General features: G+C 36.0%; 1 protein-coding gene across 4 annotated transcripts in view; it reads right to left on the bottom strand.

Moving 5' to 3' along the window:
* Positions 1–13,294, bottom strand: part of IMMP2L (inner mitochondrial membrane peptidase subunit 2) — an 845,846-nt gene that overhangs the window by 773,697 nt on the left and 58,855 nt on the right. For all 4 annotated transcript variants that reach the window (XM_040644087.1, XM_040644090.1, XM_040644089.1 and 1 more), the window contains exon 4: positions 4,757–4,860. In XM_040644087.1, coding sequence (XP_040500021.1) covers positions 4,757–4,860 — 104 coding nt within the window. The remainder of the gene's footprint in view (positions 1–4,756; positions 4,861–13,294) is intronic.

The following is a 13,294-nucleotide window of genomic DNA, read 5'->3' as shown; positions in this document are numbered from 1 at the left end:
TCTACTAGCCACGTTAAAAAAAGAAAAGGAAATGGTTTAAGTTGGTTTTAATAATGTATTTTATCTGACTGAATATACCCAAAATATTATCATTTTAACAAGGGGCAGTAACCACTTCAGCTGCTCAACAGCCACATTTGCCTGCTAGGTCAGACAGGACAGGTTCAGAGTCAAGTGGACCTGGATTCGCACTCTGGCTCTGCTCTTCACTTGCTATTTACTTGCTAAATCTCATGTTCACTGTGTTAAAAATAACCATCTCCAGATATTGTTATGAGAATTAAGTAAAAAGTGAAAAAGTGAACAGCACAACGCCTGATATACAGGGATACTCATTAAATGAGAATTTCCCCACCCTCACCTTCTACTCTAGAACTGAACATGGGCTCAATATAGTATCATCTGTGACCCAGCCTTAGTTCCTTCTCTATCTGTACTATAAACGTTAGACTTTCCCCACCTGCCCAGCTCTTCCCCCTTGCTTCCTAGCAGCAGTAAATGAGACTGTGTGGACTTCTGGAAGCATGGAGTCTCTTAGTCATGACCCAAGTACGTGGTCATAAGAAACCAAAATGACTTGTGCGAGAGCATTTACTTCTCTGGCCCTGTCTCATCCGCCTCTAGTTTACCGCTGCTATGACTTCCCCACAGCTGCCATCAACAGCAATGCTTCTCCACTGGAACATACACGGACCTCAAAATTTCTAAAGGTAAGGATTTTTCTACAAAATAACTGGCAGAACCCTTCGAAAGTATCAAGATCAAAAAAGACAAAAAACAAATGAAGAACTATCACAGATTGGAGGAGACTAGAGAGAGATTAAAAAATCAAAATGAAATATGGGATCCTCTGTAGGATCTTGGTGTAGAAGAAGGACATGAGTGGGAAAACTGGTGAAACTCGCATAAGGTCCGTAAGTTAGCTAATAGTACTGTATCAGTGCCAACTCCCTCATCTCAGTAATTGTACCATGGTAATGTACAATGTTAATTTAGGGGGGGATAAAATGAATAGTCTGCTGATCTAATGGATAACATGGCGACTACAGCTGATAACACCATATTCTTTCATTGAAATTTGCTAAGAGAGTAGAACTTAAATGTTCTCACACACAAAAGGTAAATATGTAAGGTGACAAATGTGTTAATTAACTCAATGGGGTGAATCCTATATATATATCATTCCTTTGTACACTTTAAATATTACAATTCATTTGTCAATTATACATCAATAAAGCTGAAAACAAAACATTGGAGGTTATATGGGAACTCTCTATACTATTTTTATGACCTTTCTTGAGGTCTAATATCATTTCAAAATAAAAAGCTAAAACACTTTTAAGTATGATTATTTGAAACTTTATTACGAAGGAACCTCTGTCCCCATGGATTTGTTAATTGATATATCACTGTAAATATGCCACTTATGTTAAGCCTATTGTAGTAAGGCCACCACACAAGTTAATGAAAAGTCAATTTCAAGGTATGGAAAATCCACCTTAATCACCACTATTAGTTCGCAAATCCACTAAGAGAGTATGATGTCACCTATATACACTCAGTAATACCAAGGACTTGATGACAGCAAATAATGTTTTATGTGACGAGTAATGTTATTAAATAACTACATCTTTTGATTTACCATTACTGAATAACATGCTTAAACATTAGCTCAACTGAGACCAACTTTTCACAGAAAGAAAGTGACAGGAAAAGATTAGGAAGAGAGACAAACAAGCATATTCTAATATGTACCCCCTCAAACCTTCCATGCTTTCGGGAACAGCCTTGGTCAATAAGCTCTGTACAAAACCCACTGCAACAGAAAAGTAAGTCTGTTCTGCTACAGCATGTGTTTCTGTAACGTGAGTCAGCTCACAGGGACTACGGAGAAAGGGTTTCAGTATAAAGCAGAAGCTGCATTAGTTCATATGGAATTTTTTCCCAGATCATTAATGCGTTGCCTCATTAATAATAGCAACTGAAAGCTAAGTACACTAACGGCAATAAGCCAGGAAGGAATCAGTATTATATATTCAATCCTTCTCTTATAAGTACTTATTGCAAGGTTAACCCTGATCTTTTGTTTTAAATATATAAATAAACGAACAAACAAATAAATAAATAAAGGTAACACTGAACAATGAGCAGAGGACACACCTCTGGTATCAGTACATTTTGTACAAAGCTTGCAATCTTCTCACTATTTGTAACTTCTGATGAAAATGTCCCTCTGCCCTTGTATACAGAGAAGAGCTCAACCCTTCCTTACCTCGCCTTCCATCAAGTTACCTTCAGCTGTTTCATGTTAAATAAATTCTACATTTACTGCAGTGCTTATTTATAAAAAATTTCATGTCGTTTAAACTGCGCTAGCAGTTTTATTGAATTGTTATTGTTTTCATTAGTGCTCTATTTACAAAGTTGCATAAGCCCTACTACTTTATGAATTTGCAAACTGCATATATAATATTATAATAAAAATGCTGTATTTCCACACTATACACTGAATATATAAAATGCTGTCTCAGGATTTTTTAAAATATAAATGATCTTACTACCTTATTTCCAAAGATTTTATGTATCAATGAAATGTGTCATATCAACTTGTAAACAAAATGACAAACTACATTTTCTATTTAGCCTTAAACTCATATTTAGTCATGCATTTCTTGAGTCACACATTTCTTAAACAGATAGAATGCTCTGATATAATAATGATAATTATCATCTAAGTTAAAACCAGACTAATACATTTTGTAAGAAAAACAAATATTCAGTGTTCACATGAATTAAATATATATTCATGAACATTAATCAAACCAACAATCTTCTCAAATGAAGCAGTCTACAAAATGTATAAAAATAATAAAGACATTTAGAAAGCATTTTTGCTCATAAAACTAAAAAGATATTTACATGTCTTTTATACAGTATTACATCATGCTAAAAAAGAATTAAGCAAAAGACTTTTTGTTTATTCCTCAAAAAAAAAACAATCATTGCTTAATGATTATTTGTTGTTAAATAATATAATACCAATCACTAAGCATTCTTTTATGTAAACAGCTCCTTCTAGCAACAAGCATTATGAAAGAAAATTTGCGTTATTTGTACATGAGATACAGCACATAATTAACTCATTAAAAATGCAGCTCAACCCAAGGAGCTATAATTTATTATATCAACCCCAATTCACATATACTATTTTTAAATTAATTTATATAATAAATATCAATTAGTTTAATATTTACATAGGAGAATCGTGTTCTCTTTTTCACATAGTCTATGATGTGCTAGCATACTTTATGGACCCATGCAACCCTGAATTTCAAGGAGCCTTTTTTTTTTCCAATTACCTATTCAAATTTACTTGCTTAGAGATAGTCAGCATGTTTCTCTTGGAGAAAAAAAAAATACTGCACAATTGTCTGCTTATAGTGTGACCTCTTTCACTTGGGTGGGTATCCTCTCCATCACCGACTAAGTGAGAATGTAACCTTGTCAAACCAAAGGCAAAAGAATAATGAGCACACAACAGGCTAACCCAGCATGGAAAAGGTTGTTAAGGAGGTTGCAAAAAAAGTACTCTGAATGACAAAATAAAAGAGTAGGTTAATATTAAAGGAAGCACTCAAGAATATGAGAAGCATTTAATCCCCATCTTTGGATGTCTGCCATGCAAAACTTCAGTCAAATGTATTTATTTTATTAGTTACTAACCAGATTTAGCTAATATGTTTTCAAATGAATCCTGGTAAAACAGGCTTGAAGGAGACACATTTATGAAACATCTATTTCCACAAAGCGCTAGCCAAAGGTAAGTATGAACAAGTAGGTCATATTTTGTCAAACAATTATATTCTCATCCAACAACAACAAAAAAAATCATTCCAATTAAAGAACCAGAAATATAAACTGGAAGTCTTCACCAAACACTAGGATTTCACCATCGTTAAAACAAATGACAATAACTGCTATATTAATTGCTACCCCGATGCACTAACTGCCATAACAGGCAAGCCCAGGAAAACATTTTTATAAGTAGCTGAAACCAGAAGAAATCAGGCAAGTTCTGTAACAGTCTTCTCAGTGTGAATTTACTTTTAAAACAAACAAATCTCAAATCTAAACCGTTCAAGCACGTGCTGGGACTATGTATTATATCATTGCGTCAGTTATACACACTTTGACATTCTTTTTCTACATTAAGACTGGAATGAAATTCTTGTCCCTGACCAGTCATAATACATTAACAGAGAAACAGTGCCACCTTTTGGTCCCAAACAAAAGCCTCCAGGCTGCTAATCTTCCAAACTGCCTTATTTCAGTTCAAACACTGAGACATACATGGAAATGTCACTGAATTTCAGTTGCAATTATCATCTTGTAGAAATATTGTGAACCTACACAAACTAATAAAAATGAAAGTAACATTAAGGTTGCTTCCAAGACGCAAAATTTCAAAATAATCCAAACTGATACCAAATACATGTACTTTACATCATCAATATAATTTCTAATCAACATTTCATTAAAGACATTTTACCAAATTCCAGGATGTCAACCAACTGATATATTTTATATATAAAAGAAAAACTTTTTTATAGCACTGTTACATTTCAAAATTTATTTTTAAAAATAATTACATTTAAAATGTACCTATTAATAACTGGTGATGATATTAACAAATTACCAGTTAAATCAATTATAAATAATTTTATATATAAATATAATATGTTTCTGATTTACTTACACCAATGACACAATGTCACCACGTTGTACTTCAAAATTCCTCACTTTCCAGTGGTTCAAAAGCACCACATCAGATGATTGGCTCCCCCCAGGATTCAAAGAAGGCTAAAAAGTAAGGAGAAAGAGACACATCTATCATTTGTATTTTTCAATCTTCATGGTTCCTTGCACTTCATAGCTCTAGTGCAGTGCAATAAAACATTTCTAATATAGTAGCTTTCAATAAATTGCTGTTCTAAAGTAACTGCCAATGATGAGTTTTCAAAAAGACTCATCGGTATTCTTCACAGGTGAACCGGGAGAAGAAATACATTACCAATACTTATTTGAAAGGAAAATGTGCTAGATATTCAGATCTTTACTAAGCTCCAGTAAAGAGGTATGAAAAGCTTTAAGAAGGATTATTTAAAAAAAAAAAAAAAGAGAGAGAGAGAGAGAGAGGAGGAAGAAATGAATCACACCTCCCAAAGGAATATTCAGATAGGATCTAATTCCACAGTAGTGCACATCATTGTTCCATTTGGGGAAAAGAAGAAATAATCTCCAATCAACCAGGGAAACAGCCATATGAAGAAGAGAAGGGAGCAGAAGAAACAAGAGATGGGACAATTAATGGAAGATGTGGGCATTTCCCACGCTGACCTCTCTTCTAGAGAGAGCAGGGAGCGAGGGTCCTGGTCCCAGTTTTTACCTAGGAAGTGACCTTCAGCCTAGGATTCAGACGAGTCTAGATTTGCCTGAGGACTGATGGGGCAAAAACTGAGACCCGTTTTGTGTAAGAATTCATCTGAAGGTCGGGAACCATCTAGGCATAAAAATTTGATTGAGGAACCATGAAGCCAACACACCTGTCACTTGGACAGGGGTGCCGAAAAAGCCAGTGGAGAACAAGTCTGAAACCTGAGGTGGGAACAGAGAAAATAAGAAGAGAGTAAGAAAAACTAGGAGAGCTTTCTCGCCAGTGCCTCTCCTGGGTGTCTGAGAATGCCATGAGGGGAAACCGCAGTCTCCGCGGTAGTGGGGAGGGGGCCAGACTGCAGCTGAGCCTCTCCCCCCTCACTGACAGCGGCGGCGAGAGGAGACAACAGCCACAGCCACTGGAGCAGGAGCCAGATAAACAGTGGGTGCCGCACAACAGCCAGCCCGGGAGCAGCAGGGATCTCTTTTTCAAAGATTTCTGAAATTAGTTGTAGATTTCCACAAAGCTGATGTCAGCAAAGCTGTAGAAGTTTTGTGTGGGGGCAATTATCATGATCTAATTTTTTACTCCCCAGGTTTTTTCGTGGCCAGAATATAGTGGACATCCCTGAAGATCTCAAACACTCCCACAGCTTCTACCAACTCCTTTACGGGATGATGCCTAAGTACCGCTATCTTTATTTTTAAATTCCGGGCTACTCATTTTACTTGATTATCTCATGTAAAACTCAGTACGACTGAATGGAATTTGCCATTATTTCTTACCAACAAAGGTTTTCTTTCTTATTTTCTTACGTATTAGTTACCATTTTCCTGGTCGACCAGCTTAAAATCTTGGTCATCTTTTTACTTCATATCTAACCAATCACCAAGCCAAGGAGTTTTTTGTTTTCTTCATCAAGAAGAAAGGCCCATCTTTCCTCTTCCCTCTCCCATTAACGTACTTCAAGCACCAATCTGTCGTATAACTCACCATGTATCTACACTAATCACTTTCACCTCCAACTCAGAAAGGAATGATTCCATTTCTTTCCAGCTACATGATTTTGAGCAAGTTATTTAATTTTATTATGTTTCAATTATTATGTTTCAATTTCCTTACTAGGAAAGTGGTAATAATTAGTAACTTAGTTAATTAGTAATAATACACAATATTAGCCAACACTGACCAAGTGCTTACCATGTGCACTGTTCTATTAATGATAACCAGGCATACTGAGGGCTCACCATGTGCAATGCACTGTTCTAAGAGCTTTACAATCATTAACTTACTTGGTGAGATCATTCACTTCAAGTGCATAGAACAGTTCTTGACCCATGGACAAGCTCTCAGTAATTATTGGTAATACTGTATGACAATTTTAATGATAGGTAATTTGGTGTCCTTTCTCAGGTTCCTCCTCTGGCTCCATAATAAAGAACAGAGCTGATATAATAGGATGAATCCAAGGGGCTTTGTTGGGCCATGTGCTAGGGAATGGAGCTTTTGCCATCACACAGTAGGGTTAGATTAAAAATTCAGCTTCCATAGGGGTTCATTCCCTCTCATTCATATCTCCATCTTTCTCTGTCTTTAAGTTTAGTATCTTGTGAGTCCTTTTCCCTTATTTATTTCTATTTTTCCTCCTACACAACTGATGTAATAAAGGTGGCCTGGGAGAGACCATCTGAACCATACAGAGAAAATCTCCTTCTCATTCTACTTTGACTGGGTTTGTTTCTTTTCCTTGCCATCAGATTAGTGAAGAACAAAAGTGATTTAGCAATTTCTCACTGATCTTCCTTAGCCTCTTTTATTGGTGTTTTTCAAGTTTGTGACCACCGCTCATAATGAGAAATGCATTTTACACACATGCACGAACACACAATTCTGAACAAAATTTCACAAGACAATAATTACCTTTACTACATGTACCCTGATATTTTCTATTCTCTTCTAATCTGTTTTGAAACTTCTGTCTATAACCAACCATATTAAGTTCACATCTACTGTCTGGATTTTGCAACCTACTAGTAAGTTGCAATCCACAGTGCTAAAATCATAGCTTTAGACAATTCTTCTTCAACCATTAACCTATGAAGGTTGCATTTTTCCAGAACTCCACTTTTAGTTCATTCACTCCTGTTTTTAAATTCTTTCCCTGAAAAATCTCATCAACATTCTCAGTTGAGAATGTCACCCACATACTAATGACTTCTAAATGCATAGTTTCAAAATCACTTCCTCCTCTATCCTCAATCCTCAGCACTTCACACTACAGCACGTGCACATAGTAATGTAATTTTTGCTTACCTGTGTGTCTCCACAACTAAGCAAGAAGCACTTTTTATCCATTATGGTAACCCATTGTTATACTCCCAACACCAACTACTTCTCTGAGATTCAGCTCATAGCTCTAAGTGGTTGCTTGTCATCTCATCTGATCAAGTCATTCCTTTACCTGAAATCCTTCACTGACTTCCTAATACCAATGACTGGCTTCAAGATCAAAATCAAGACACACATGATCTGCAGGACCCTATCAATCCCCACTTACATAGTTCCTACCGGTTAAATTAAACCATAAGTAAGTTATTCACTGACACTTCCAAGCATCACATGAACAAATATATCTGCCTGAAATGTTGTCCCCTCTTTCCACCTTCTGCCATCTTGTTAACTCATACAGCAAAACAACATTTGCGTCTCATGAAGCAATTTCACAGGGATTCTTTCCTAACCCTCATCTCTCCTTCTCCCCATTCCCAGCTTCAGTGTCCATTAGGTGATCAAAACTCTCAAGTTCCCCATCACCAACCCGTGATCATTTCTATCACAGCATATTCAAATGTGCATTGTAATTATTGCCTTGTCTCTCTTTCCAAGAGTCTGTAAACATTTTGAGAATATGTTGTTTCTTATGTCTGTGTTCTTCACACATAGGCACATAGGGTGATTAATAATTTTCAGTGGAAAGATGAAAAATATCAATTATTAAAATTCCCAAAAACTTCCCAAATTAACATGCCCAGAAGAGAGATCATATTTCACTCCAGTATCACCATTCACCCTGTTCTGCAGACTAAAATACTCTTGAGTCAGCCTCAGTTTCTTACTCTCCCTTTGGGTCTCTCATCATCCAACTGTTCCTCTGCCCAGAATACCTTTCCCCTACTTGTAAAATTCTACTTATCTCTCAAAGAACAGCTTGGATGGCGATTTCTGTGTGAAGCCTTAAAAAAACAAACAAACATACAAACAAACAAACACCTTCAGTTTCCTTGTAGAAATTAGGAAATTACATCCTGGTGCTCCAAGCCCGAGGACAAAAGAATCCCCATAGACTCAAATCTTGACGCTTGGATTCATCTTCCCCTTAGAGGATCACCCATCAACCAGCTTTTCTAACTCCAATTGGTAGAGCCAAAAGGTAATGAGTTGTAAACAAAAGATCTATNNNGGGAAAAAAATCCCAGAAGGAAGCATGTCTAATTTCAAACAGTCAAATATTAGAATCATCAGTCAACACCTAGAAGACCTTGTTTGATTTTATAAAGGAAACAACAGAGTTTTCTTTTACCTTTCCTCTCCTCTACAGGGTTACATTGAATCATTCTCCCATCTGTGCTCCCTTAGCTATTTAGGTTAACTTCAGTTAACTCTTAAAACCTTGGTATACGTACCTGCCTACATATATCTCTTTCACTCAACTATAAGCTTTTCAGTTGCAGAAATCATGTCTTACCCATGTTTGTATGCCCAGAAGAAGGGCTGGAAAATATTATTTCTATACTTCAAAGTTTAAAATATTGAAGGTTTTTAAAAGCATTTTTAAATAAGATGGTTCCTAGGCAATGTACATTATCTGAACAATGTCTACATTTCTTTCAGTAAAAACATATTCTAGGTAAGTCTAGCAAGAAACCTTTTCTGCGGCATCAAGCTAGGCAACTTAAACACTAGGAATAAAGTTGAACAGTGCTTTATTATATGCATAATGAAATAATGCTAACATAGTATTCATTATGTGAAATAGAATAAAGCAGAATAAAATTTTCACAACAAAATAAAATTTTTTCTTTACAGTTCATTTATGAATACGAATAATACATATAATAAAGAAAAATTTTCTTAAATTGGGAAACTGTTCTACAGGACTATAACAACCATAGTTCTTTGTACTTCAATTTAAAAACTTATTAAAAAGAAAAAAACACTTTAGTTCCTGAGTTTCCTAAAACAACTTTTGAGAAGAAAAATAATGCACTAACTTCAAAATGAAAAATTTATATGAAAATGAAGAAAATCTCATTCGAATAATGCTATTTCAGAAAAATTAGTAAGTCATGTTATTACTTGGAAATTTTACATCTCACTTTCCCTTGTGGGAATGGCAGTTTATGCTTCAGACAGAGCAAGTAATCTTTTCAAATCAAAGAAGTTATACACACGAAATCTAAATTAAAAGTCATAAACTTTCAGAGACTAATATAACCAGAGTCTACATTTTCTTGTCATATTGTTAATACCTTAAATCCTAGATTCACTGAGACTACATCAAAATTATAACCAACTTAAGATAATCAACTTTGGAAGTAAAAAACCTCAGAGAATATTTAATCTGGGAGTTTCCACCTCCATATCAAAATGTGTGACTGTGTTAGATGTTCCTCCTAGTAGTCAAAGACCTTTCCAGTAGTAAGGGGAAAAACATTGATAATCATTGGGATTACAAACCCCACAGCTGTCCTGCCCGCCTTTTCTTCAGTGACTAGCATCTTCAAACTCAATCTATTTGTGGGCTTCTCCATGTAACATTAAGGTTAAAAATCAACAACTTACCCAAAACCAGACAAAGGCCCCACCAAAAAGAAGAATTACAGACTAATACCCCTGATGAACATGGATGCAAAAATTCTCACCAAAATATTAGCCAATAGGATCCAACAGTACATTAAATGGATTATTCACCACAACCAAGTGGGATTTATTCCCGGGCTGCAAGGTTGGTTCAACATCCACTAATCAATGTGATACACTACATAAATAAAAGAAAGGACAAGAACCATATGATCCTCTCAATAGATGCAGAAGAAATATTTGACAAAGTACAGCATCCTTTCTTGATTAAAACTCTTCACAGTGTAGGGATAGAGGGAACATACCTCAATATCATAAAAGCCACATATGAAAAGCCCCCATCGAATATCATTATCCATGGGGAAAAACTGAGAGCTTTTCCCCTAAGATCAGGAACACGGCAGGGATGTCCACTATCACACTGCTGTTCAACATAATACTAGAAGTCCTAGCCCCAGCAATCAAACAACAAAAAGAAATAAAAGGCATCTGAGTCGGCAAAGAAGTCAAACTCTCACTCTTTGCAGATGACCTGATACTCTATGTAGAAAACCCAAAGACTCTACCCCAAAATTGCTAGAACTCATAAAGGAATTCAGCAAAGTGACAGGATATAAAATCAATGCACAGTTGATTTCATACACAGTGATTCCATACACTGAGAAAGAAGGAGAAATTAAGGAGTCAATCCCATTTATAATTGCACGAACACCCGTAAGATGCTTAGGAATAAACCTAACCAAAGAGGCAAAGGATCTGTACTCAGGAAACTATAGAACACACATGAAAGAAATTGAGGAAGACACAAAGAAATGGAAAAACCTTCCATGCTCATGGATTGAAAAAAGAGATATTGTTAAAATGTCTATGCTACCTAGAGCAATCTACACATTCCTTATCAAAATACCATGAACTTTTTTCACAGAAATGGAACAAATAATCCTAAAATTTGTATGGAACCAGAAAAGACCCTGAATATCCAAAAGAATGTTGAAAAAGAAAACTAAAGCTGGCATCACAATTCCGGACATCAAGCTCTATTGCAAAGCTGTAATCATCAAGACAGTATGGTGCTGGCACACATAGATCAACGGAATGAAATAGAGAACCCAGAAATGGACCCTCAACTCTATGGTCAACTAATCTTTGACAAAGCAGGAAGGAATATCCAATGGAAAAAAGACAGTCTCTTCAACAAATGGTGTTGGGAAAATTAGACAGCACCATGCAGAATGAAACTGGACCATTTTCTTAAATCATACACAAAAATAGACTCCAAATGGATGAAAGACCTAAATGTGATCAAAATCCTAGAGGAAAACACAGGCAGCAACCTCTGTGACCTCGGCCACAGCAATTTCTTGCTAGACACGTCTTCAAAGGCAAGGGAAACAAAGGCAAAAATGAACTACTGGGACTTCATCAAGATAAAAAGCTTTTCCACAGCAAAGGAAACAGTCGACAAATCCAAAGGACAACCAACAGAATGGGAGAAGATATGTGCAAATATTTTATCAGATAAAGGGCTAGTATCCAAAATCTATAAAGAACTTATCAAACTCAACACCCAAAGAACAAACAACCCAGTCAAGAAATGGGCCGAAGACATGAACAGACATTTCTCCAAAGAAGACATAAAAATGGCCAACAGACACATGAAAAAATGTTCAACTTCACCCAGCATCAGGGAAATACAAATCAAAACCACAATGAGATACCACCTCACACTGGTCAGAATGGCTAAAATTAGCAAGTCAGGAAACGAAAGATGTTGGCAAGGATGTGGAGAAAGGGGAACCTTCTTACACTTTTGGTGGGAATGCAAGGTGGGGTAGCCACTATGGAAAAAAGTACGGAAGCTCCTCAAGAAGTTGAAAATAGAGCTACCCTACGAACCAGCAATTGCACTACTAGGTATTTACTCCAAAGATACAAACATAGTGATCCAAAGAGGCGCCTGCACCCCAATGTTTATAGCAGCAATGTCCACAATAGCCAAACTATGGAAAGAGTTCAGATGTCCATCTACAGATGAATGGATAAAGATGATGTGGTAAATATAGATATAGATATAGATATAGATATAGATATAGATATAGATATAGATATAGATAGATATAGGAATACTACTCAGCCATCAAAAAAATGAAATCTTGCCATTTGCAATGAGGTGGATGGAACTAGAGGGTATTATGCTAAGCGAAATAAGTCAATCAGAAAAAGACAATTATCATATGATCTCACTAGTATGTGGAATTTAAGAAACAAAACAGAGGATCATTGGGGTAGGGAGGGAAAAATAAAACAAGACAAAATCAGAGAGGGAGACAAACCATAAGAGACTCTTAATCATAGGAAACAAACTGAGGGATGCTGGAGGGGATAGGGGCTGGGGGATGAATTGGGTGATGGACATTAAGGAGGGCACATAATGTAATGAGCACTGGGTATTATATAAGACTGATGAATCACTGAATTCCCCCTATGAAACTAATAATTAATTGAGTTTAAATTTTTAAAAATCAACAATTTAGAGAAGTCTTTTGGATAGCCCTTGCTCTAAGAACAGAGAACTGTGGTCACACCTCAGCACCATTCCTTACTAGCCAGACTACCTTAAACAAATCATGTAACCTCTCTAAGCCTCATTTCCACATATATAAAACGGGGATTGCAGTACCAACTACAGGGCTGTTATGAGAAATAAAGAGAAGGTCCACAAACTGTTAGCACAGTGCATGATACAGAGTAAGTAGTCAACAAATTAAGATGATAAAGAGGATGCTAGCAACAACAGAACAAACGGAAGCAAAATCAAGTATTCTTTCTGAAAGATTCAAGGTAAGAAAAAGCCTTTACATATTGCCCTGAATGTTTTTCCTTTTAAATATTAAACTGGAAGTTTTCAAGCTGAAAATTCTACCTCTTATTTCTAAATGCTTGATGGATTGTTTCTTCATTTTTTTTAAGGAGACAAAGTCAACATACTTTTTTCTTTTT

This window comes from Ursus maritimus, unplaced genomic scaffold (assembly GCF_017311325.1).
Source record: "Ursus maritimus isolate PB19 unplaced genomic scaffold, ASM1731132v1 scaffold_3, whole genome shotgun sequence".
Taxonomy (NCBI): domain Eukaryota; kingdom Metazoa; phylum Chordata; class Mammalia; order Carnivora; family Ursidae; genus Ursus; species Ursus maritimus.
The sequence above is the reverse complement of the archived record's forward strand: the minus strand, read 5'-3'. Positions and strand labels throughout refer to the sequence as shown.